Here is a 26,848-nt window from a genome sequence, read left to right on the forward strand (position 1 = left end):
ACACATATCACACAATGAACTCACATTTCATTTAAAAACACATTATATTCTCAATGCCACTTAACTCCAGGTTTGTTTTTGAAACCCTCCATTTTATCAGCCAGCAAAGAGCCTGTACTATTGCTGGGGTTTATTTAGCACTATAGATGCTGCCCTGAGATCAGCAGTTTAAAATTCTGTTTTAGAATCAGCCTGGGATTTTCTCAACAACCCTCAGCAAACTTGGCAGCTCCCAGCCATGGGGCAGGATAGTGGTGTCTCATGTTATAGTGACAAAATAAACTGCACTGTTCCCGTGCAGCCTGCCTGGCTACTCCCTGCCACCCCAGCAATGCGGGTACAACCTGGGTGTCTAACAAGGCTCGCCCACCTGCAGGTTCAGGCACGGACTTGAAATAGAAAATAGGGAAATGTGATTCTATTGTGTCAGCACAGAGCAGCAGCATGTGGAGTTTAGACCTGCAGAAGCATTTTATACTCTTTAGATATGCACCAGTGGGATGCAGTGGATTCTCTGTGAGTCCATGAAGAGCTCTATGAATGAGAGCTGAGGAGCTGCCTCCACAATCCCATGTAATGCCACCTAAAAGCTTTGCCTCGCATGACTTATTACAGGCCAGAGCAGATTAGAGGCATCGATCGCTGCCTGGAGAAGGTTCTGGCTGTGAGGAGGGAAGGCAGAGGAGACAGACAGCTTGGCCATCAATCGGCTGTGGCAGAGGCCACGTGGGATGAAGGGCAGAGCTGCCAGTGCCTGCCCATGCAGCCCCAGCCCATCCACAGCCCCCCTTGGGTCTGGACACCCTTGGCCAAGGGCAGCGAGCAGGACTGCTGCCCCCCACATACACTGGCCACTGACAGGCACTCGTGCCATCCAGGGCCGGCCGCCTGGCAGGACACCATCAGGTGACATAAACTGTCACACATGCTTTAGAATTTCATTGCCATTTTTATCAGCATTGGTATAGCTGGAGGGCACCACTTCTTAGGATGAAATAAAGGGGACAAACTGTGAACCCTCTCTAAAAGGAATAACAGGCTTTCCATCTCATTTCGCCGGCATGATCAAACACTGCCTCGTACCCACAGCAGAGCTCCAAATGCCAGTGCCACAAGACACACACCGAGGGGGATGCAAAACGTGTTTGACACCACATGAGCCTCCAGAACATCTGACAGCCATTCACACAATTAAGTCCATCATAGCAAATACCTTTCTTTCAGAGATAAAGCAGGTAAGCAGATCAGGCCGTCTCTATTAGGTTAATCAGAAATTGGCTTAAACCAAGAAAGGTATTTAATTCAGAATTTGAAGTTGATGTTCTTTGCTTAATCTTCTTGGTTCCAGATATTAACACATCTAGGATATATTAGTACATCAGTATCTGGATGAGATGTAATGAATTAAAGCTATGGATGTCTTTTTTGTTATGCGTTTAGATGGAGTTTTAGCTTTACCCCTGGCTGGCACAGGTCAGCAGGCACACCACTGCCATTACAGTGGAGAAAACAGTGAGAGTTACTCATGTATCAGATTACTTCTCCAGCATAAGGGCAATGTTTTCCTCTGGCCCACAAAAAGGAGTGCAAACTGCAAGCTGGAAAACGGTGACATCCAGTGCTCAGATATTACATAAAGAGTTCTCATCCTCACCATGCTCGTTTGTGCTTGTTCCGATGTACAGACACCTCCAGCACCCCACTGTCACAGCAAAGTGGAGTGCAGGAGTCTATAGGCAGAATAAGATCAAACCCCTCTGCTGCCCATAAGTACAAACAAACATTCCAAAAGCGAGATTGTGCATAGACATAATTTTATAATCAGTGTGTTAATAAACCCCAACAAGAACTAGTTCCCTATTTACTCATTCACAGGAAGTAGATGTAGTAGCTTGAACTGCTAAGAACGTAATTTAAAGACTACCAGAAATCACTGAAAAACACAGGGAAGAAAGGAAGCCCACTGGTGCTGGCACATGGGCCATGTTCCACTCTCCCCAAGGCAGATTACAAAGAGCTCCTCAAAGCTGAGGTAACATTTCAGACATATCGGGATCTTTTCTACTTTTCTCTAAATTCAGTTAGCATCCCAGTCAGGACTGAAAGTACAAGAAATATTTGCAATGGTGGAGGACAAAAAACCTTAAATGGTAAGATACTAGAAATAACACTTAAACAATTTTTAAATTAAGCCATTCAATCCAAGGAGAAAAGAAACAGCTCCATTTGGAAAGATAACCCAGGAAGTGAGAATTGCATTTCTCTCGGGATTCTAAGAGGAGATTTTTGCTCAGACATCACTATCTCCAAATCTCTAAGTCTTTTTTTGGAGACCAGGATTAAATTATAGGCACACCAAAGTGCCTGACACCTGCCAAACTAGCTACATTTTTATGTCTGAAGGTTGACTAGCACCTGAGCTTATGAACCGTCAGATTAGACAGCAGCTGCTAATCAGACCTGTAATAAATACTTTAGTCCAAACCCTGGTTTCCCCCCAATATTTATTCTGAGACAAGAGCAGCTCCCAGAGGGGAGGTCTGCTGCAGCTTAGTGCCATGGCACTCCGCATCATGCAAGAAATTCTTCCCAGCATGCAGCTTGTTTCACACAAGCTAGACAAGCATTCAGAGATGCACTTTTACAGCTCCACTCCCAACAGTTTTTGAAAAAATTCAGCATTGCTGGAACCAGAACAGGTTGCTTAGTTATGGCATGTAATAATTAGTTTGCAAGTTCCTTCCTTTCCCCAGCACATACAAAGGAGGCTTGGATGTGCTCAATACCTGCATAAATATATTCCTTCAAATATAACAATTGTGTTAAGCTTAAATATTATTTCATGTTCTTGTAAAATTTAAGTTATCTTATTACTTATGATTTCTGTGAGTCCCAGTCACATTTAAAGTCAAGTACTGCCTGAAAAAGCAGCCTGGAGAGGCTGCTGGACCACATTGCCTCATGCTCAGCAGTTACTCAAGGATGGCAAGAGTCCCAATTAGCAGGGGCTACAGCCGCTCAGTCTCAGTGCTCCATGGCACCAAGGAGGAATAAAATTGGAATTTGGAACATAAACTAATGTACAGTCATCCCTGCCCATGGGAGCACTGCAGCAGCAGCATAGACAGCACTGTTCCAAAGACAACTGAGCTGTGCTTGCACCACCCTGGTCTGACTCCTGTGGAGTGCCATCATATCACCTTTGATGGATACAAAGAACCTCTAGTCAGAATGGCTCTAAACTAAAGTTAAAATATAGTTAATTGTTTTTTTATTTAATCTCTTATCCTAATGAATTCCTTAAAACCAATAGTGTTACATAAATGTAAAAAAAGAGATTAAAAAGGTCTGATGTGGTGTGCTGTAGCTACCTTCTTCATTTTCAGAGATTTCCAACAGAAATCCGTATTTGGGCATGGCAGTGGAATTTGTGTCATCATGACCAAGTGGCTGCGGGCAGCAAGATGCTCCCGCAGCTCTGCGGCCCCGGTCCCCATGGAAACCGGACTCAGATATTGTCCTCCGCTCGCTGGAGCACCAAGTCGGGAGCCTTTTGTGCCTCATGAGATTTCTTCCACAACCTTCCAGCAACAGACCCTACAGCTTCCTCCTGACTCTTTCCTAATTGAGATGCAAATTAATCTCTGTGGCTGATTACGCTTCCCTTATAGCCCCTGACAAGTGCAGCTGTAGCCAGAGTTTACAGACTTTCCAACAAGTGACTTCAGCTGTCACTGCTGGCAAGATGCTGCCGCAGTTCCCCAGCATCACACAGGGCAGAACAGGGATGAGTCCCTGCAGGTACTTCACACCCTGCCACTGCTCCAGCACGGGCACCATGGACACAGCACCTTACCCCTATTGAACCACCGACACCAGACAAAGCATTTGATTCGTCTGTAACGACACTGGCATCCAAATCTTCAGCTACTGACCCTTAGCAGAGATGTTGCCTTTTACCGTGACCCATGTGCCAAAGAGAAGCTGCAGATCCTCCTCAGCTCTGTCTCACTCTGGCCTGCAGCCCTCATCCCAACTACAGTTATGACTGGTGTGTGCCAAACATCATCTATTACTTTGCCAGCAACATTGCTTTCTATTTCTCCCTCTTACTGACATTTTTGGAGTTATTTCCATCTCCAGTCTGATAAAGGCACTTTCATTTACTGTTTGCACTGCTGGGTCTACTTGCCTCCTGTCCTGCTTGCGGCAGCTGACACAGCAAACGCTGAACCTGAATCACTCACCCTTTGGAAGCTGCATTGGACAGGCCCAAAATCACCTTCACACATCTACACACTCACATTCCAACTGCTGGTTTTAGTGTACCTCAGAGTATGCATTATCCACAGAATGAATTACAGATAGCTTTCTCTCCTGCTCCAGTATCATCCCAAAGGGATCTGCCCACCACATCCCCTTTGTCTCATTTCAGGAGTTTCTCAATCCACTTTCATTTATCAGACAGACAAGTACCAGCTGATTCACTACAGACAGCATTGGTGCAAAAGCAGATGCAAAAAAAGAAGGAAAAGAATGTGGGGACAGATGCTGCCTCAGAGCTGTGCAGAGCAGTACCCTGTGCTACGGTATCTGTGCAGCTCTGTCACCTCAGGGATGCACAGGGATGCTCAGGGAGACCCCACTGGACAGCAGGAGCACAGCCAGCTGGTGAGTGCTGCTTACGCACAAAATGCTCAACACCAAAACACAGGAAGACTCCGGCTGGGAGTGAGAGGCTGGGACAGCTTTTGTTCTTATAACTGCTGCTATTTATGTCCTTTTTACTATACTGTTGCTTTAGTATTAAACACTGAGAAACAGACAGATTAAGCTAAATTCTGCACAGCACAGTTTCAGGAATTTGTTAGATTTCTCTCAAGAAAGAGAAGAAAATACGACAAGCCTTGACCACCTGTCAGGCATTGCCACAGTTTGCACAACCACCCCCATTTGCTTTACAACGAATAAACAATTAATCATTAACACAAATCTACTGAACTGCAATGCTACTTTTAATTTCTGATGACTTTTGTGTACTGGATAAAATGTAGCCTTTAAAAAAACCCTAATGAGTACTTGGACGATATTCCGTGTTTTAAAAATGTACATATCAAACTAATCCTCAATGTTCTTTCAAAGATCAAAACATTTCACAAACTCTTTCTCGAAGTCATGTGAAAAGAAAAATACTCAAATCAAACACTCCCCAGAGAAAGCAAAGTGCAATGAATGTTTGTCTTGAGGTAAGTGATGTGATTAGCAAAACAAGCTATGAAATGTATGGTGGCATTTTGAGAAGACCCCAGCATGGGTGCAGACCAGTGCTAACACTGTGGGTCTGCGTAGCACCTCAAGAACTACAGACTGTGTCATGAATCCTGTCCCAGAGACACATCCTCCAGCTACTTTCCAGCCAGTGGTGGAAAACAGGTTCTAAAAATGTCCGAACACACATGTGGCTGGAATGAAGCTGGAATTTGGGACCTGAAACATCCATATCTGAGGATAAATTCTATCTGCCTTATTAATGTAATGAGTCCAAGTAAAGTTAATTGGATAGGATAAGAGCACGGCTGAGCTCTGGCTACCAGCCTGACAGACGCAGTCCACAACTTCTATCAGTGTGAAAGAAAGCTGGGAGTTACCATTTCTCACAGATCAAAGCACCAGTGCTAAGCCGAAGCCCATCAGCAGTGAAATGGAAGCTGCTGGTTAGAGATTCCTGTGACATTACCATTCCACTTCGGAAACACCGGGTGGCAGCTGGCTGTGAACCACTGAGAACATCAAGCTGGACACGAAGAAAGCTCTGACCTTTGCCAATGAAATCAAATAGGAAGGATTTTCATCCCAGCCTACCTCTCTGCAGGACGATGCTCCAAGTGAGAACCCTACCAAGGGGAGCCTTGCCCCATGGAGAAAGGATACAAGCTCTGGTAGAGTGGGATGAGGGACTTGACGGCTCTGCTGGCGTTGATGCACGTGGCACAGACCAGGCTCGGTAGCAGCTTCGCAGTCACAATGGCACCATCAAAGAGGGGACCAAAAAACGGCACCTGGGCACCCCAAAACAGAAAAGCAGGCTTCAGAACCACAGCAGGAGATTGGTACAGCATTTTACCATGAAATAGTGTGTCCACATTGCTTCCCATACTGAGATTTGCAGTGTGACATTCATCCCCTAAGCTGGCGTTTAAATCCCCCATGACTGCCCTCAGCACACTACACAGACAAACACATCTCAGAACATTCTGCTGGCTAAGCACAAGCTTGATACACATAGAAACTGAGGCCATCTATGAATTTGCAATCAATATGCCTTTGGCAGTGGCTATTAAGAGCTGTTTTCCATCTGGGATCCCAACAGGAGACCCTGATTCACTGGCTGACTCCAACACTGGCAGGATGTTTTGCAAAGACATATTTACTTCAGATAATCCTCTACCAACTCCTTCCATGGACTTCATAGAAGAGAAAAAACAGTTGAGCTGGTGACGCTGTTTTACAACACAACGACACAGACTCAAAGATTCAGAAGGCTGAAAATGACTCCTTTATTTTTGAGATGTGTCTCCCTTTTATACTATTTTACACAGACTGTCGCTCTGATTTTTCAGCCTTCTGATGTTTTCATTCTGGACTGGAGAGTTCTCACACATTGTAACAAAAACAAAGACTAGTATTTTGTAAACATGCATTCCTTTCCAGGGGAAGGACAAACTGATGGACTTCTGAGTTGGCCACTGGTGTCAGAGAGGTGTTCCTCTCATCCCCTAATCCTTGACCAAATTCAAAAGACTATATAAGTTGAGATCCCCAAATAAACTTCCCTTTTTTCTCATCTAACATCCTGATGGGTGAGTGTAGTTCTTTTTGTGTCCTCTTGTGACACACAGACCAATTTGATTGGTGAAACAAAGGCAAAACTCTTCAATCACATTGGTCAGACCAGAGGGTCATCAAGAAGAAGTCCCTCCTAGGAAAAGGGAAAAAGTCCCTCCCTGGGAAAAGATTTTCAGAAAACCAAAACACCTCAGGCATGGAACCAGGTCTACAAGCTGGTCCAAGATAAGGAGGTGTGTGGAAGGCAGAGGAGATGGCAGAGCAGGGGCTCTCTCAGGGGCAGAACATGGGCACAAACAGGCCCAGCCCAGCAGGTCAAGGTGCCCAAATGCTGCTCCTTCAAGGTCCATCTCCACAGGAAACTCTTGTGTGACATCATTTGCTGACCTAAGGCTCTGCAGATAAAGACCACACAAGAAATGCTTTCTAAAAGTAAACCGTGTCCAGAATTGCAGACACAAAACAAACCTGAGCCTGCCAAAAGCAGAAAATTTTGATGTTTAAATACATAACTTTCAGTACTTACAAGTACTCAAACTCATTTCCCTCTCACAGACTCAAAGTGAAAAAAACAATCCCCCAACTAAAGCCCTAGACAGAAGCCAGAAGCAATTATCAATATTTAAGCTATGGATTTTTTCCATCTGTACAGAGGCTTATCACATAAATAAATACCCTCTATTACTCTTCTCCAACTGCTTGTGGGTGACTGTGACAGTCATTCAATAAATGGACAAAGGGAATAATATAAATCCCCTGCATCTAGGGAATTCCTCTAATTAGAAGTGGCAATGAATTACAGAAGAAATTTGGCTTTAATGTAACATCTGCAAATGACAGCTGTCTCTGCACACTTATTCTTGTCATTCCTTTACTTAAAATAATTACCCCTCAAAAAACCAGAAGTGTAAAATGTTTCAATAGTGGTTTTGCCTTCTTTTCAAAATTTTTATTTACTGCATGCACTACTATCCAAGCAGTTGGAAGGGAAGGGGACAGAGGAAAATCTATGCCACCAAAATGATAATGTTATGGTACATCAAGCTTTGCCTCTTTAGGTAGTAACATTTTTAAGTGAAATCTTTTAGCCCATGCACCATCTAGAAGCACTGACAGCCAGAGAAAAGAATGTAAAAGTACAGATAAAAAGGTTAAGTACAGGCTAGTATTAAAGTGATACCACCACACAAATACCAGATATGTAAAGTCAGATCAGCAGATGCTACTGGGGCAGGGAAATTCCCTGCCAGGCTCTTTGGACAAGTAGGTTTTGCTTACAGCACTTGCATTCCTGGTTTCACACCCACTAGGAGCTGGGGAGCAGGGCAGACTTTCTCATCACTGCACTACAGAATTTATAGATGCAACCTATGGACAGGGTGCATGTATCATACCCAGGGAGAGCAGCAGCAGAGTCGAGGGCTCTGCAGCCTGCTGTGATCCAAGCGCTGCACAGCCAGACCACGCACACACAGAGCTTGGAATCATTCATTCCCGAGCACATCCAGTGGCCTTGCCAAGGGTCATTAAAGTCAGCAGAGCTGCTTCTCATCACCTTCCATGTGCACGGGGATTCTGCCCAAACGAGGGTCGGGGGGAGGCCAGCTGAACACGCAGGGTGCGCTCCCCGCTCCGCTCCATACCCAGCACCCAACACCCAGCCCAGGAAAAATAGGCTTTGGTGGCCATCACAAACAACAGCCTGCTTTGACAGGAATCAATTAAAATAAATAGAGGGAAAGATCCCTTTCTGTGAGTACTCCAAATGTCACCGGAAGTTATCCATGAAGCAAAAATTAACATTCAGCCCACTGCAAACACCTGCTTTGTTCCAATTTCCAACAGCAAAATCATTATTTCTGCTGCCCGCAGTAAAAGTAGGCAAGGTTAAATAAACCTTCCAAGCACAAAGACTTCCCCTCTACAGTGAGCACCACTAGTTAAAAGAGTGGGGAATGGGTAAATTATTGTACCAAATGGCTGAGAATTAATCTCTGATGACGAGCTGCAATCTAACGAGGCATCTGTGTCCCAGGGAACCCGCAGCATGTCCCTGGCGGTATGCGCAGTGCGCAGCCTGCCTGGCATGCTTTGTCCCCTCTCGCAGGCAGCTTTTCCTCTCATTGTTCCCAATATCCTCGTGCATCTGTGACGCGTGGAATGCATTCACACTAACAGACTTACTATTGTCTTCCCTCCCAAGCTTTGTCGGGCAAAGACTGCAGCATGGTTCCTGATAATTACATTGCTTAATTAATCAAGACAAAAAAAATTTGCAAATCATTGCCTGGTTGCCAAGCAGGGAGATCAAAAATGAAAACAATACAAGCTGAAGCAACATAACAAAAGTAACAGCTATCTGATCAGAAATTCTTCTATAATGAAGCTATTAATGCTGAAGCGGTTAATGTTAACATTGCTCCAGGTGTCTCTACTTGGCTGCAAACAAAAAGGCTAACATTATGGATATAAAAGGCCAAATGTTGCCATGGATTCTGTAACCTGATAGAGAGGACAGCCTTTTCATTTGATTAGGGAATGCAATTTAAATGCCAGGGACTGAAGCCAAACAACAGACATTTCTCTCTGCAAGGCTCGTTCACTCACCCTGGGGTCAGTAGCTGGTGAACAAAAGGTCAGCTACACTTGCCCTGGAAACGTCTGGATTAATTTTATTACATTGTAATGGTCTGTACTTTAAATGTAGGGATAACACTAAATTTCTACTTAGCTCTTATTCTGGCTGCCCATTGGGTGGTTTTGACTAATAGGTAAGATGACACAGCTTTTCTCCATCGCTTCAGAGAAGTCTCAAGCATGTTCCTAATGCTAAATTCTCATTTCCCTAAAGGAACATTAAAAGCTAAATGCTCAAAAACTAAATTGCACAGCATATTATCAACAGCAAGCATTAAAAAAACCAACCAAACAAACAAACAAAAACAAACAAACAAACAAAAAAAACCAACCCACAACCACCCACTATTAAAAAAAACCACCCACTATTAGAAAACGTTCAAGTTTGAAGTGTCTACTGACAAAACACTGGTTGTCAATATCTAACAGCTCCACCACTGACAACTCAAAAAACAGTGTCCACAGTTTGTCAATATGGGATATGATGGAGGCATTTACCACAGCTGGCTACTCCTTTGGACAAATATTGTCCCTTGTATCAGGCAAAAAATATTTATGACACTGATTATTTTCACAAAATATATTTTATGCATATTTTTGCATCCATAATGTACCAGACGAGCATTTACTGAAGCAGCTTTTTCACACATGCATGGATGTACATATACACACCTTTGACATTTTGCAAAAAAATGCTTTTTTTTTCCAAAAAATGTCTCAAGTGTGAACCTCCTATAATTTATAATATAACCTCCTATAATTTGATGACAGGATGTCCATCATCCCACCCAGTCAGGTGACAGTGACAGTCCGACAGATGTGTGAGGTTCTGCTAGGTGCTGTGTGTACAGCAGTGACCCAACACCATATAAGGAACTCAAATGATGAGTGGCTTGCTTTCACTGCCTCAGAGGAAATTAACAATGGTTTAAACACTGTTCTTTGTCCAGTAACTGCTATGGGTTGAAAATTCTGAAATGTTTCACTTAACGCTAAGTATGGCTATAAAATGAATGAGCAGTCACTCCGATCTGCACAAGTAACTCCGGTTTTAAAGTTAGCGCATTGCTCAGCTTATCTCCCATCTGAAATGGACACACTGATCTCACACTCACTGGGGAAAAAAACAAACCCCAAACTCTAAACCACTGAGCCTTGCTTAAAGTAACAGAATTACTGCTCACTTGCACAGCACAACAGAGCCAGTGGAACACCCAGAACATACCTCAGGTTTCTTCATGATCTCAATGAAGAACATGTGGTTCTTCATGGGGTAGATAACGATGAGGACATCCCCGAAGTCAGTGGGAATGATGCCCCTGCGGTAGTTGCGGGTGTGCTCAGACCACACAATGTGAACCTCATCATTGCCCAAGTGACGGAGCTGTAACAGCAAATAGGCTCTTTATTAATCCAAGTGATAACCACGCTGCATGAGGGGTCATGGCTCACAAATTGAATTACAATGCTCGATAGCAGGAATATTTCATTACAGAAAAGTTAAAATATTGTTTTTCTCCAGTTGCTCATGAAAGCATCAGCTCAATAATTTGCTTCATTTAGAACTCATTGTTGTCTGATGGCCTAATTAAGTCATTATCAAACTAGCCATTAGCATGATATGTAAATGTACATTACCTACAGTGATTTAAGATGGAAATCTGAAATACTGGAACAAAGCATTAACAAATGTAGCATCGTATTCCAGCTAAAATAAGGCAGCTGTCACAGAAATATGAGGTGCATTGACTCAAAGTCAAGAAACTGCCTGTCATGACCCACTATAACTGAATTTATTATCCACAATCCTCACTGACTATGTCTGGAGGGGGCTCCTGCCTGAAACGTCAGCAAAATATCTGTGCAGTGCAAAGTACAGAAGAATGGGAGATACTGTGGGAGTCACACCTTTTCATTTCGAGCAGAGCAGCATAAAATATGGATGAACTTTAAACATGCCATACACAGAAAACATCCAAGAGCCTCTGTGTGTGTGTTTGCTCTGCTGCTGGAGGAGCTGGAGGTGATCTAACAGATGGCAAAAACTATTTGGCAATCACGTACAAGCCTCACACAATGGTTTCAACTGTAAGCTTTAAAGTTAAAATGTAATCCACACACAGAGTGCCAGCTCCAAGCATAAAGAGAATTTAAGTCCCACTTAAAGCTTAAAAGACACCCCCCACCCTCCAAATTGGCGCTACCCCTGGAACAATGTGCACAATAGACTGAACAAAGAAGCCAAAATGAAGCTCTGCTACTTCACTCTGTGTGGGAGAGAGAAAAAAGAGAAAAGAAGGTGGCGATTTTCACTGGTAAATAACAACTAACCCCAACATGCTTTGGATCAGCCCACACTGTGCTGATGAAACTTCCCTATTCAGAACAGGCAGTGCATTTAGAAGGAAAAACTTTCACTCCAACATATTGGTGGCAAACTGCACCCCTCAGTCATGAGAGAAGCGTGGCAAAACCAACACATTGTGAAAAATCAAAAAAAGTTACAACTGTGAACCTGGCCTACAATTCATGTTCCAGCAGAATGAAGTAAAGTTCAGTTCCCAGAATGACTGAGATTCTCAGCTTATTTTAAATTAAACAGAAGATAATAATTGTGTTTTATTTACACTCATGAATAAAAGGTAATTTTAGCTCTGTTTGAAGAAAACATGAACCATTTTTGTCTTGCAAAAACATGTGAACATTAACAATACTGTTACTAGACCTTCTTACATGTACAAAGCAAGTAGAAATTGCTATTCTTGTGGCCACCTTGATATCTGTGCAGAAGCTCAGTAAAAACAAAGCAACACACAAGAAAACAATCACATTGGTAGTGCCATGAACTGACACACACCAAAGGCAGCAGGAATTTACACACAGGACAAAACCCTGATGTCATCTCCACGACCAGGTGCAGCCAAATCTCCAAAATTATTAGAAGGGAGATGTTAAGTTTAGCCTTACACACCCCTAAAATCCATCTGGTGAGCAGACTTTGTGCACAGCAGGTCCCAGATGCTGAGGGCACCTGTCAGGCTGTCCTGCTCCAGGACGGGCCCAGCTCAGCCCAGGGAACGCCTGCCAGGGATTTGAAAGTGTCCAAGTTTGCCAGGTTGAGCCCAAGCTCTGACACTGGCTTCCCAGCACAGAGAGCCCACAATGGTCGCACCCAACAACCTCTGCTGCAGGAAGCCAAACAGATAAATGTGGACATGGAATTCCACAAGGCAGTGCTGTTGCCAAGTTGCAGATGTCAGCTCTTCTGAAGAAAAAAGGCTCTGTACTGCCATGCCTCCTATGGCTTCTGGGGTGACAAATAGCACATACTGCTATAAAAACAGTCATCAAAGTATGTCCAAATACTGCTTGAGGGACCCTTTTGAAAATCCCAAGGAACTGTTGTGATAATAATCAAACACTTTGTACTGATATTGCACCTTTCAGAACAAAATTGAGTGAAGAAGGGAACTTAGCTGAACCAACACCTGCCATGCTCTTGAGTCTGCCACAATCCCCAGCATGTACCAGGGACTTGTTTTAGAACTTGAATTACTGCCCGTTTTGAAGCCGCACATCTTTAAGCCCCACAATTACAAGGTATAATGTTACAAACTAAAAATAGACATTAATCAAGAATATTTGTTATTGAGAGAGAACTCCATTGACAAAAAGCTGTTACAATAATCTCATCAGTGACAATAAGCCAGCAGCTTTTTTTCCTGCGTTGTTTATTCAAAACAGCAGCTGTGGGGCAGACTCAGTGCCCTGAAGGACTTCAGCAAGTTGTGCTGAAATGTCCAGAGCCCCATGGCCGATGCATGTGGAGCCAGAGCTCCAGGCTGTGCTCTCCACCCAGTTTAAGGGTGGGGGGAATAAAGAAAAAAAAAACTACATTAAAAAAAATCGCAAAGCAGCCCATGAAATCAGACTGGTTTAAAAGCAAACTCCAACACCGGTCTGGAGCAATGGCTCTATTGATGGCTCTGACATTGCCGAGGGAAGGCAGCTGCGGCAATGGCAGCATGTCCTCCCCGGCACGCAGGAATTTTCGCCAGGCCCAGGAATTGGCCTTGGTTTGGCTAACGGGGTGCTGAGACACAGCCCCGGCCCCACGCCCGGGTCAGCCCCCATGTCCCCCCAGCTCCGCAGCCCCGGATGCGCAGCTCCAGTTCCGAGCCCTGCGGGTGCCCGGGCCAGTAGGCAGCGCTGACACTGGTCACAGTGCACACCTCCGGCATGACCTCCTTTCTCTGCTAATTGCATTACACAGCCAGCTGGCTCCAGAGAGGAGTCGTCTGTTTGACTGAAGAATTCCTACTTTTGGGAAGACATGGCTGCTACTTTTGCTAAGTAACAGTGGGGCCTGACATCTCCATTGTTTGGCTGACTGTGCGCCCATCCTAAAAAATCTAAGTTTTATTTGTAAATTAACCAAGAAACTTCCTGCCAGAGCAGGGCTGCCTGGAGACTGATAATGTGTGCCTTTCATTCCCTTTCACTCTCACTGTATCACTGCCAATTTGTTTTTCTGCTGCTCACCAGCCCGAGGCCATAAAAGCCTTGTAAGACATAAGTGCAATTATAGTCCTGGAGTCAAATGAATTGGACAAATCCAATAGCACAGCTCTGTCCCCACTCTGCAAACCCCTACAGCAGTCAGATTAGCTGCTAAAAATCTAATCTAGCCCCAGCTAACAAATTTCTGCAGCAAAGGAGCAAGAGTTCAGTATGAGGTTGCAACCAGATTTCTGAATTGAAAAATTCTGCTCTGACAATGGAGAAGATGGAATAAATCACTGAGAACTTTGGCAGCACATCTTTAAACCATTAAGCCCAATTTGAGCAGAAAAAGACAGGGATGGTAGGGGGCCATTCCTGGGATTGATTTTCACTCTCTGCCACAAGACAGGCAGATAAAGTTTGGAACCAATGATGCTGAACCTTACAGCAGCAAAAGAGATCAGCTGAATTTTGTTTACTCCACTGGAAAAACTTTGTCACAGCCAAGACTTATTTGGAGAGGGGTTTTATAATATTGCTATTATATTTATAGCAATATAATATCAGCATATACCTCAAATTAAAAAATAGAGACTGCAAATGACAGCTCTACTGCACAAAAACAAGGGGCCAAGTTCATCCCCAGTGGAAATGCACTTATTCTGTGGAATTCATACTAAAATTTAATTTATCCTTGTGTTCAGTAAAAAGAAAGAACCCAAACAACATATTTAAGTAAAATTACTGCATCTGCTGAATTCCCCAGCCCCAGAATTTATGGCCTTGCTGCAGCTCCCCAAGCCAGCAGGTAGTCAGTCCTTCTGTTCAGCTGGGAGCATGCTGACAGGGATGAAGCTTCTCTTGGTCTGAGGCAAAATAAGCAGAGAAGAAACCCCAAGCAATCACAATGATTTCAGAGATTACGAGGAACCTTAGATCCCAGAGGGAGGGCGAGAAAAAAGAAGCTGTGGCCCCCACTGGATCCTGATGATGTTTTCTCCTCCTAGGACCACTGTCCTGTATCACCAGGTACAGTTCAGTTGCAGAAGCAGGAAATGAATGAATGCCACAGGCTTCCATATTTCTCTCCCACACTCCCATAAAACAAAAGCATTGGTGGGAAGAAGTAATAATCAAGAAATAATCTTTTTAACCTGGACATTCTGCCTCAACAACGTGAGGTAAGGACCTAAGCCCAGAGAGTTGTCTACCTTCCAGAAAGTGCAGTGCTTCTGAAATACACCTTTTCTCCACTCAGAGCTGCAGTTCTGTAAAATTTGTCAACAGTCCATACTGATCTGCACAGAATTGCATGTTTGTCACAGCTCTGTTGTAAGCAAACTGAATGAAACTGTTGTGTGTGGAACCATGGATGAGTATACACTAAAAAGCCTTCTGGAAGTCACCTGGTCCAAGCCACTGCTTGCAGCTTCTCGCGTCCATGAGCTTGCTCAGAGATTTGTCCTTCACTGGAATTTCCCAGTTCTATCCCAGCAGGGTTCCATTCCTAGACCAGATCTCAGGTTGTTTGAAAAGATCCCAGAGCAATTCCTTTGCAGTTATTTTCTGCAGACATCATGTGCTGGAGCTGGCCTGGTTTCCTGGCACTACAAAACTTGAAGACTGACAGCTACTAAATGCTTTTGGTTTTTGTTTCTCACAGAGAAGGAATTCTCTTACAGCAAACACAGGAAAGACAAATAGAATAACTAGACCCTCAGTGTCTGTGATAACCCCTAACATAGATGAGAATTAGGAGAGTAAGTGGACCGTTTGCAGCTAAATCCCATTTTTCCCCTTGTGGTAGTTCTGCCACATTGTGCTCTCCTCTCCCAGGTGATGAATTACTCAACAATCAGACAATATCGCAGCGTCTTTGCCAGGCTTCCACAAAACTCAGGACTTATAAGGGAAGGTTAGACTAAATAAATGGCCATAGTTTGTGTAGGAAAAAATAAGTCTGGGAAAGACATGGCAGCAGTTTGCACACATGCATAAATGTGCTGCAAAATAATCTGCCCTTCACATCCATATGAAATAGGCTAAGAATCCATGGGCTTAAATTGAAGCAAAGTAAGCATTACCAGAGATTTTTTTCATAGTACAGGAAGTGGAGCATAGGGACATGGAATATGTTGCCTAGGAAAACTGTAGATCATTCATCACTGGAGTTTTGGTCTAGCCGCTGGACAAATACTGGTCACGAACAATAAAAATATAGACAGTCCTACCCCGGTATGGACACAGAGACTGTCCTACAGGGACACAGCCCTGTCCTACAGACCACTGCTCCATCCTGAAGCACAGAGCACTTTTTTCTGTAGCCCTGTACCCATGAAGGTAGCAAGTTAGATCTAGAAAGAGAAACATGCCATTTTGCTCACTTTTTTTTTTTCTTATGACAGCTATCACAATAAAAAAGACAAGATCTGACTTTAGTACGAAACACTGGGCAATTTTTCAGAACAAGTAATCAGAGATTCCACCTTTATATTTCAAAAAGCACATATCACTCTGAAACCAACTGGACACCAAACACAGTCACCCAGTGACAGAGTTACAGACAATGCTCAGAGCAGAGCAGTAGCCCATGGTGCACTGGATGCCTGCTGCAGCATTACTGATGCATGCTAACAACCTCTGCAGGACAAGTTGCCAATCCTAATTAAAAATGCCCCAAAAATATTCTTTGAGTCTAACCAACAGCTGGCAAACAGCATAATCTGAAATCACTCCTTGTTAGGAAAGAAACGATTAACTACCAATACCAACAGAATTTTGGGCTGGGTTCTGGATGGCTGAAGCAGAGGCTGCTTGTCAGAGTTGTGCCTAATGGGCTACTGGCTTGAACTCTGAGCTGGCTGCTTGGGTTCCTGAGCCTGTCAGCCCCCTTTCACTTTGCAGTTCCACACAGGATGAGCTGTCTGGAAGGTTTTATGATGCTGCATTTGGTTGCTTTGTTCTACTAACCTACAGCAGTTTTGGCAGGCAGACAACAATGTACAAATGAAATTATTGCTAATATTATTACTCACGGTGGTATTTGAGGCTACCATGGAAATGTTAATTGTGTTTCAGAACCCAGAATTTAGATGCCATTTAATTCAGCTAACCCAGCTGCAGAGCACCACGTGGCACTGCAGGGACAGCCTGCCAGGGACACTCAGCAAAGGCTGCTTTCAGTTCAGACTTTCATGGGATCACTTGGTGACTACAGTGGTGTTAAACACACTGGAAAGTCTTTACCTTTTTGGTCAGTGAGTCGTCTGAGTCGGAGGGCATCCTGGTGGACACATGGAAGATGATCTCCACGGTGGAGGTGGCAAAGTAGGGCGCGGTCTGCCCTGTGCTGCCATTGCGCTGCAGGCCACCCATGAACCCACCATGTGTGGACAGGTCGACCTGAGAGAGCCAAAGGCACAAACAGCAGCCCTCTGAAAACACTCATGCATCAGCAGGATTTGCCTCTTTATCAAGATTAATGAAATCACCACCCTAGGTTTCCATGTCCATCCCAGTGAAAAATAAGTCTTCCCCTACAGCTCTGCAATCTTTCAATTAGATTTGTCTTTCCCATGCCTGTATGTGATGTTTACTAAAAGTAAATCTCTCAGAACTAAGTCCTGAGTCATTGTCTATCCAGCTATTTAATCTTCCTCCAGCAAACAGTAGCGAGGAAACAACAGCATTCTGCCATACATTGTGCTGGCTAAGGGCTCTGTGGGCCTCACTGCTCCCACTGCCAGGAACATCACAAAAGGCAGAGAGAAAAAGAGCCAGAAAAACTGCAGAAGAAACTGAATATTTGTACACCAAGAAAAAACCTTAGAAGAAATTATTCCAGAAGTTTGTTCAGAAGAAACTGAAACTGAAGTCAAGGCTGAGTCCAAAGGCTTGTTTGTTTTCCCAACAGCACCAGCCTGGGGATTCTTCATCTCCCTGTGGCACTTAGATCCTTAAATGTGACATGCAGCTACTCTGGATTTCCCAAACACCAAAATGTTCATGGCATTTAGATTACAACACACCATTTTGACAAAGCAAATTAAACTCACACGTGTCATAAAGAACACCTGTGCTGAGTGTGTGCTATGACCACGGCAAGAGCTAAAAGCTCTGCATCAGTGTGCAGCAATTTTTTTTTTTGTGTGTGTGTGTGTGTATGTGTGTGTGTGAATTAAAAACTGCCCAGTGCCACCACAAACCAGGTAGCTTGTCTAAATTACGGCTGTTACCTCCCAGCCCAGCCCAGCCACAAAATCTTCATAGGCCTGGCTTCCCCTGGCATTGGCCAGGATGGAACACTTGTCCTCCTGTCCCTCGGCGATGTAGAACACAGCAATCTTGTGAGTCTCACGACTGCCACGGGATGGAAAAAGAGATCAAAGTAAAATAAGCTTCAGCTCAAAATCATTTTTCTGATGCACACAAATACATCACTCACTTTCAGATTTCCTCCCCACAACCTTACTTCAGAGATACCCCAGTTCTAGAGCAGAGTCAAGCCTGGTCCTCCTGTGCATTAGCCAGAGAACTGGAGACCAAATCCCAATTACAGGGTTAATGACTCAGATCTGTGCAGCACTGCACAGACAGTGAGGTAGCACAGGTGTTAATGGGAGCATAACTTGACCTACAGAATTTTAATTACAGGGTGATGACATACAAGGCAGAGAAATATTATTAACTTTCAGACCTTGGGCAGAGTTTTACAAGGCTGATAGGGACAACTGGCTTCTCTGAAAACATGCAAAGCACATTTGATGGGGAAATTGTTGGGACAGAAGAAACTCAGAACTCTCAGAAATGTTGCAGATGTTTTTCAAACAGCTCTATGTCAAGTAACAAAAAACAAAACATAACATTCAGAACTCCATTCTGCCACTTCCTGGCTGGGGAGCACTTCTGGGTAGATCATCCCTCAAAGTACTGCTCCTGACACAGGGATCACCCTGTAGAAAACTGTCAGCTGAACCCAAGTCACAATCAATTTGATTCCCTCCCCTCTCAGCTAAAGCAAGCTTAAAAAAACTCTGTCTTATTATTTGCCACTGATTTGGAATTCTCTGTACACAGAATGTGCCAGCACAGGTGGCTTCTCCATTCAGGCTACAGAACTCTGGAGAAACAAACAGTGCAATTTTCATACCAATATTTGGATTCAACAGGAATGAAGTTTTGGTTCTCGTGACTCATTCTTCCTTGGGAAACACAAACCTTATCAATGGTGTGTTCAGTACACACTACCTACCATTGACGGGAATCCAGATTTTTCAGTTCTCGCAGCAACTTTGAATTTTTCTTCAGCAGATGAAAGCTTTTTCTAAAAATAAATAAAAAAGGTTTGAAGGCAAATGTAAAACAGCACAGACACAGTATTTCATCATCCAAGTAACTAAGAGAATAAACATGATATGATTTCTTAGAATTATTGTAATACGCAATCTATTGATGTCTATTTCAAACAATCACTGATGTTCAAAACTCTGCTCTTACCCCCAGCTATATGATCCTCACTTTCTTAAGTGTGTCTGCGTTTGGGGGTAAAAAGTGAGAAGAGCACCCTAAGCATGTTCTGGATCCTCTCTTCCTACCTTCTATCCCAGGAGTTCATTCCCAAGTCGTTCAGCAGCAGCCGACAGAAATAAAAGGAGGCTTGGGGTTCAGCAGGAGGTGGTGGCTCCTGGTGGGCCACCCTCATGCTACAGTCCAAGCTGCATTTCAGCATGAACTCCCTTTCCTGGGCGCTCTGTCGCAGCAGGGCCTCAGTAATGGCACGTTCCTGCTCAGCACTCATCCCACAGGGCGGCGGCGCCGGCTCATTCAGCTTGCGCTGCGGGTGCAAGAGGCACTCGGGACTGCTGCTCCCAATCCTCTCCAGCAGCTGATCGAGGGCATCCTCTCCCTCCTCCACCTGGGAGACATCGTTCTGGAAAAAGACATGCTGCTGCGGATCGCTGGAGGCGGCGAAGGCGCCGGCCATGCTGCAGTGTGGCAGGCAGCCCTCCAGAGGCCCATACAGGATCCGGCCATCCCAGGAGTACTTCCCTGAGATATCCCTGACGATCACCCGCACGTCCGAGGGCGCCGCTGCTGGCTCAGCGCTCGCCTTCTTCTCGGCAGGGATTTGGAGGTAAGAGATGAGAGTGCTGTCATTGAACACAAACAGCTGCAGGTTGGGGCTACGGAACACTTCCGAGCACAGCTCAGAGGACTCCACGTAAGAATTGTCATGGTTCTCGCTCAAGAGGCTGTGGAGAATGGCAGGGCCCCCACTGAGCGGGTAGTGGCTCAGGTGATTCACCAGGTGAGTCATGACCATCCGCGCAGTGAGAGGAATCAGTTCCAAATTCCTCCTCCTCTTCTCTGAAACCATCAAGGAGAACACAATGGATCAGCAAGAGCAGCAAGAGGCAATACAGAAGGAGCACCTGCAGATTTCTGCCATGTTGCAGCAGCTTGCCCAATGTGACCTGCTGATACTTCCAGTTCAAGGACAGATTTCCAACAGCTTTCCAAGAAATCCTACCTGTCCTGCAGTTTTATTTTACTTCACTACATCCCCACTGCCATCAGAGCAGGAGGGTGACAGAGCAGAAAAGCCAAGGCAAACCAGAGATGTCACTGCAAAGCAATGCTACTCCATCCCTGGCAGGTAGGGAGAGACTTCCTGGATGCTCAGATGGTCCCCTCAGGACAGGTACATCCATCAGTTATTTCATAAAGTGACTGGGCTCTTGAGCTACTGCTCGGCCTCCACTTCTTCCATGGGAATGTTACTCCTCTAATAGGCAGAAACATCCTAATTTCTAGGGTTTTTTATATTCAGTGTAAAACTATTTCTCTTTGGTTTACAGTGTTTCTCTTTCCCTTTACATCTTCTAAACATAAATTTGTTTTAAGGAATTAATGCAGACATCCTATCACAAAAGCAACTGGAATTCATCTATAGAAAGCCGTGCCCAACTTTGAAGGAACAATTGCTACGTGCAGGAAGGAGAAGCACATTTCCAAGGCAGAGATGGAACCTGGAACAGTATTTCCCACTGCTGCTCACACACGCTGGCCCAGCTCACACTGTGGGCATGCCTTACCTTCAGCCACAGTGAGCAGGTTGCCCAGATCGGTGGAGGAGAGGCGCTGGGCTGGCTCCAAGGAGCTCCTGACATTCCCCAATGGCAGGAAGGGATCATAGTCAGAGGAGGAGAGGTCGGACAGGCTCAGCACATAGTGGCTTTGCTGCATGTAGGTGCTGGAGCCATTGACACAGCAGTGCAGGACCTGCAGGGACATAGAACCAGTCACCAACCTGAGACAGTCCCCAACACACCCAGTGAGCAGGGCCTCCAGTTCTGACACACTCCACAACCTGTCCGTGTCCAAATTCAGCATTTTTAAAATAATAGTCTCCATCTGCACTGATTCTGTTCTTTAACAGGTTGCTTCAGGGCTTGTTTTGTATTTTAACAGCTCACTTCAAATAATCCAAATATTTCTGCAAAGATTATTTTCCCTGGCTCATTGTTTTAAGCATTTTACCTTTGTCTTCACCATCCTCTGTCTGTTCTACATCTCTAATCTTATCTTCTTAACATTTTGCATTTGTAACTTCTCACCTGGATGACATTATTTTCTAGTGCTTGGCAAAGCTGCTTCTGTGCCTTCAGGGTGTGTGAAAGGCATCTTTAAACAGCCAGGCAGAATAAATCACCTTCCTTCCCCATACTCACTCTGTAAATATAATCCAGCAAAGGAGCTCTGGATGCATGTTGATCCTCTACAGCACCAGCAGACACAGGCTCCAGCAGCATTTTCAAGGGCAGTGCCATGCACCAGTCCAGCAAGCAAAGCAGCAGCGAAACTATGAACTGAACAAGAACACGGAGCACTGTGTTTAAGTACATTCTATTAAATTCACCCAGACTTTAGGGTATGAGTTAGAAAGTTTAAAATCCAACTCTGGTTCAGAGCAACCTCATTTAAAACCCCCCTCAAATAGCACAAAGAATGGAGACAGCTCTTTTCAGCGACACACCTTCTTATCTGCTTCCACAGAGGAGTATTCGGCACCAGGCAGGAGAAACATGATGGTGGCCACCAGGACCTGCAGCCAAACAAACCAAGTGTCAGAAAGGCACTCAGCTTTTTCCTCTGCAGAGACAGACCTTCACTGTGCAGGGCATGGAACAGTTTAAGTTCTCCAAGGAGCATCCAACTGCCTGTGCCAGTCAACGTCCAAGTGAAAGAAAATGTTTTACAAGTCACTACAAACAAGGGACCTACACTGGTCCATGGAGCGTGGCAAGTATATCCCTAACAATAAAAAAAAGCAGGAGTTGACAAAATCACAGCAGCCTGAGGAAGGGATTAAACAACTTCGCATACGATTTCCATACAAACATTTTAAAGAATCTGACTTACTTCAGTAATTTTGCGGCACAGGGAGGATTCGTACTCCTGAAGCTTTTGCCAGTAAGACACCAGCAGCTGAAGGACATCACAGGCTACCTGAGCTACCAGCTTGTTGGAAAACTGGAAGGAAAAGGTGATTAAAAGTCAATAAAACATCCACATACAATACACTGCATTCCATTTTTCTACATTTCATCACTTTGCATCTTTGCAAACAATAAAAATGCTTAGTGTTGTGAAATCACATTGTCAGCAATAGGAACCAGCAGGTTTGACATCATCTATGTGATCACTTATGTGAGTTTGCTGGGGAAGGAGTCTACAGGCACACAGGCTATTTTTCCAAGTATTCTGCATGCTTGCACAGGACGCCACAGCAGCAGCCAGTGCCTCAGATCACCAGTGACTATTTACAAAGTGAAAAGCCTTTTCTTCCCAAAGCACGTTGATCAGAGTCTGCCACAGCAATACCTTCAGTGTCACACCTATGACATTGATGGCTTTCTTCACGTGGGGGTGGCTCGTGCACTGAGTGAGCTCCTCACAGATCCACACGCCAAGGCCACAGATAGCTATGCATCTTTGTGAAAAGAAAAAGGGAGCTGGTCAGGAGATTTAGAGGAATATTTAGGGGGTAAAAAAAAGGAAAATGTGCACCAAGATGAGAGCTCTCTTTCCCCTCCAACATGACAGTATCTTCATGGTGCAGAGTAAGGCCCAACTTCATAGGACCAAACCACAAGGCAGCAGTAGAAGATAAGCAGCAAGAAAGACTTTTCCAAGCCATAAATGGTTGGACTTCATAATAAACATCTTTTCCAACCTAACCAATTCTATGATATTTTCCCATTTTTTTTAACTTGTATTTTACCTTGCAGCTTCACTTGGCTCCTCTGTAGCATTCTTCAATAAAATATTTATGAGGCAATACTAAAATAACAAAATAAATTAGAATAAGCATCTTTTTCATACATCTACTTTAAAGGTATTTCATTCTGACATAGTTACAGGTGAAATCGCTTTAATTTTCTGTCTGTTGCTAAAGCATCTTTACCTCATGCCAATTGTATTTTATCAAGGGAGAAACACCAATTACAACTCAAATATACAGGCCCTTGAGGACGAATCAAATCAACTTGCAAGTCATGTACAGGCAGAAAGAGGAAATCAATTCATCTACAGTGTCAAGGGGCAGTTACAAACAACAAGTGGTGATCACTCCATACAAACTGTAGTGTTTAGGTTCTAACCAAAACATGTTATGAAAAACTTAGTGCATTGTTTAGTATAGAAAAGCCAAAACTGTCTTAATTTTAGAAGACACCTCCAGTGACTCTCCAAGGCCTGATGAGGAACCAAAAACAGGAGCCAAGCATGTGAAGGGATTTCTGCACCTTCTCTGGTTCTGCCTGCTCAGGCCACCAGAGGAACTCAGGGATTCCTCCCCAGTCATCCCTAATTTTGAGCAGTGGATCACTGCAGTACCTCAAGTTTATCAACAGCAACAGAGGCTTGTGTGAGCTCAACCATCTGGGCAGGTATGAAGTCACTGCATAGTGAGACCAGGTTAGGTTATCTAAGGAATTACAATGAATGTGGCTTTACCTTCACATCTGCAGTTCCTGTGCTGCTCTCGCTGGCTTCTGAGATGGGTCCCAATTGTGGGATTCCTTGGTAGGTGTTTGGGAAGCACACAAGAGCACCAAGGATGGTGTGAGCTTCAGAGCGCGGAGCCTGGCAAACAGCAAGTAGGCAGAAATAGTCACTAAAAAATATGTGCTAAAATAGTCACTGAAAACCCTTCATACGTGAAGATGCCTCCAGCTCCGAGGCCAGTGCGCACTGCCATACTCAGCCTGCTGGATTCACAATGCAGTATTCAGCTGTCCCAGGGAACACATCCCAGGACCTTTTCTTCTGCAACTCCAGCAAGATCTGGGTGCCAGCAGTACCAAACACACGCCTTCCTGCTCGTGCTTTCTCTGCTGTGCTGCTCTGTTCTCCTGGTGAGGCTGAGCTGCTCTTCCACTGGTGCCTGGCCCCACTCCTGAGCACATTCTACATCTTTAATACTTCCCCTCATTACCCAATCTGACAATCAGCCATTTGATGCCAACAGAAAGTACAGAACCCCCTGAAGAACAGCTGAGTGAAGGGGTGAAGCATTAATCCAGCGCTGCTCTGAGGTAATCCTGTGGCACAGAGAGTGGATGCAGAACCCACTCACACTCGCTGTGTAGGTGACACCAATGTGTAGAGAGATCCCTACTCCAATAAAGCCATCAAAAGCACCATGCCATGAGCTATAAACATGTTAACTACTGTGTAATGTTGAAAATGCACATAACCAGTTTTATGAATGCAGGAGAAATGGAAGGGGGTGTTTTGGTTTGTGTTTTTCCCACAGAAAATTGAGCACCTATTTCTTATTAGCATTAAGCTTTGGATCAACGATGAGGCTGACCAAGCTCTTTGAGTGCCGATGGAAGAAGTGTGGCTGGCTCACCATTCCAGCTGAAACAGGAGAGGGCTGTGGGCCTGCACAGGGCCACCTGCTCAGCCATACAAATGTCAAGGGCAGCAGCAAAAGCCCTGAGCCAGAACAGACAGAAATGTCTCCCCTAAGCTGGTGTTCCACATGCAACAGAGTTTTCCTGTTTCTCCCAGGACTGCCAGACCTTTACCTCTATTTTGGCAACCCCTCGCTGATTTGCTGTTTTACTTATCCTTCAATAACTAATCATTTAGAGTCACATTTCTGCTCGTGTTGACATTTAGCCAGAGATGCTGCATCACCCCACTCTCTCTTGGTGTTTGCTCGCTGCAGTGGCACTCAGAGGGCTCTGCAGGCACGCAGAGAGTCACTCAGGACATGCTTTCCTCACACCTCAGCTTTTGGATCAAACACCTCTGCAGCACCGGCGTGTTGACTTATCCCAGGATTTCCCACCCCAGCTGCCCCGGTGTTCACCCTGAAAGCCCAGTCAGCGTGGCTGTGCTAAGCCAGCCACGCTCACCTCCGGCATGTCTGTGCTCAGCACACGTGCTGCTGCTCCAAGGAAGTCCCCGATCAGCATTGTGAAGCCTGGCAGCCCCAGGAAGAAGAACCATGGTGGGCAGTGCTTTATAACAATGTTCAGGATGTCCTGCAAGAGAAGGCACCTGTGAGAAAAGCCAGGAAGGCCAAAAGCAAAAGGGAGAGTTGGAAAAGACTTAACTTTGAGGTTCCCTAGTCCCACATTGATCGAGGTGCAAATTCCCAGAGCTCTGTGTGCAAACTGACCTTCGCATAATCACCTCCTCTCACTTCAGAGGCATGGAGTAGCCAAAGTGCATTTGGTATTTTGGTAACATTTGTACCCCTAAATTCCTGTTCAAAGCCCACACCACCATTCACATCTCTTTGAGCCTAAGCACAACCATTCTGTTAAACAAGACTCTGGATTCAAGCATCCAAACACGTAATGGATTTAAGATGAAGCACTGCAGCAGTCCAGAGGAGTGACTTCCCCAAAACTCTCAAAATTCCGTGCCACAAGAACATGAGCTGCCCGCAGGCCTGCTCCCTGTGCCCTGAAGGAACAGACCAGCAGCCCCAGCTTTGCTTGCCATCATCCTGTGGTACAGAGTACATAAAGCATTTCATCTTTAATCCTTCCACATTCCAAGTCTTCACAGTCTCTCCAAACCAGAGTAAAGATCCTATATTTGAGTTAAGATTTCTTCCCTGCAAGCTTTCAGCAGGTTTAAAATTAGGCATAAAATGTATGTAATCCTTACCTGCAAATACACTGCATTTGCTGACAAGTTAACTCAAGCTATTTCTATACTGAGTAGATAACTATTTTCCATTCAATAAAATTTTGAAAAGTTGCAAAGGAAAACCCTTTTCCATGTCCATCTTTACTGGTTTTATGATGTGTCAAAGACAGCCTGAACTAGAGACCCCCTGAGAATGTGTCCATGTGCTCAATCTCCACAGCAGAAGCTAAAGCTGAGAAACCAAATTTTCTATACACGAAGAGATGCTTTAACATTGCCACTATTTTCTCAAAGCCCTGCTGAACACCTGCACATCCCCTACTTAGTGTTCCACTAAGTGTTCGTAACACCAGTATCCTATGAATATATAACTGCTATAACTGCTATATATTCAAATAAACAGTATTAGTTTTTAACATAGTAGCAGATAATGCTTTCACTTTCCTGAATAAGCTAAAATGCCACTCAAGTTAATGTTTAAACTTGTTTTAATCACTTCCTTTCATACATTTTGAGTCAATATGGGTCAATGCAAACATTGAGAAGCAGAGCAGATGGATGCAGCTGCTCATAAAGTGCGTGGCAAACTCTTGGTCAGCACAGAACAAAGGACCTACGTGGTTATACTTAAGGGCTGATTAACACTGTGCCAGTCCGGCACAGCACACCTGTACGGCAGGGACGGGTA

At 44.5% G+C, this 26,848-nt stretch overlaps 1 protein-coding gene across 5 annotated transcripts in view; it reads right to left on the bottom strand.

Annotated features, from left to right (window-relative positions):
- RALGAPA2 (Ral GTPase activating protein catalytic subunit alpha 2) overlaps positions 1 to 26,848 on the bottom strand; it is a 99,852-nt gene that overhangs the window by 36,900 nt on the left and 36,104 nt on the right. For 4 of the 5 annotated variants that reach the window (XM_083856668.1, XM_083856669.1, XM_083856667.1 and 1 more), the window contains 14 exons: positions 25,416 to 25,544; positions 24,004 to 24,132; positions 23,270 to 23,328; positions 22,870 to 22,978; positions 22,408 to 22,518; positions 22,022 to 22,090; positions 21,717 to 21,854; positions 21,081 to 21,267; positions 19,581 to 20,352; positions 19,238 to 19,309; positions 18,222 to 18,345; positions 17,233 to 17,388; positions 10,709 to 10,867; positions 5,932 to 6,059 (listed from right to left, as the gene is read on the bottom strand). In XM_083856668.1, the coding sequence (XP_083712794.1) occupies positions 5,932 to 6,059; positions 10,709 to 10,867; positions 17,233 to 17,388; positions 18,222 to 18,345; positions 19,238 to 19,309; positions 19,581 to 20,352; positions 21,081 to 21,267; positions 21,717 to 21,854; positions 22,022 to 22,090; positions 22,408 to 22,518; positions 22,870 to 22,978; positions 23,270 to 23,328; positions 24,004 to 24,132; positions 25,416 to 25,544 (2,342 nt within the window). Of the gene's footprint in view, positions 1 to 5,862; positions 6,060 to 10,708; positions 10,868 to 17,232; positions 17,389 to 18,221; positions 18,346 to 19,237; positions 19,310 to 19,580; positions 20,353 to 21,080; positions 21,268 to 21,716; positions 21,855 to 22,021; positions 22,091 to 22,407; positions 22,519 to 22,869; positions 22,979 to 23,269; positions 23,329 to 24,003; positions 24,133 to 25,415; positions 25,545 to 26,848 lie in introns of all 5 variants that reach the window. The other variant, XM_083856671.1, reaches the window with a different exon arrangement.

The sequence above is a fragment of the Zosterops lateralis genome (genome assembly GCF_965231275.1).
Source record: "Zosterops lateralis genome assembly, chromosome: 3".
NCBI lineage: Eukaryota > Metazoa > Chordata > Aves > Passeriformes > Zosteropidae > Zosterops > Zosterops lateralis.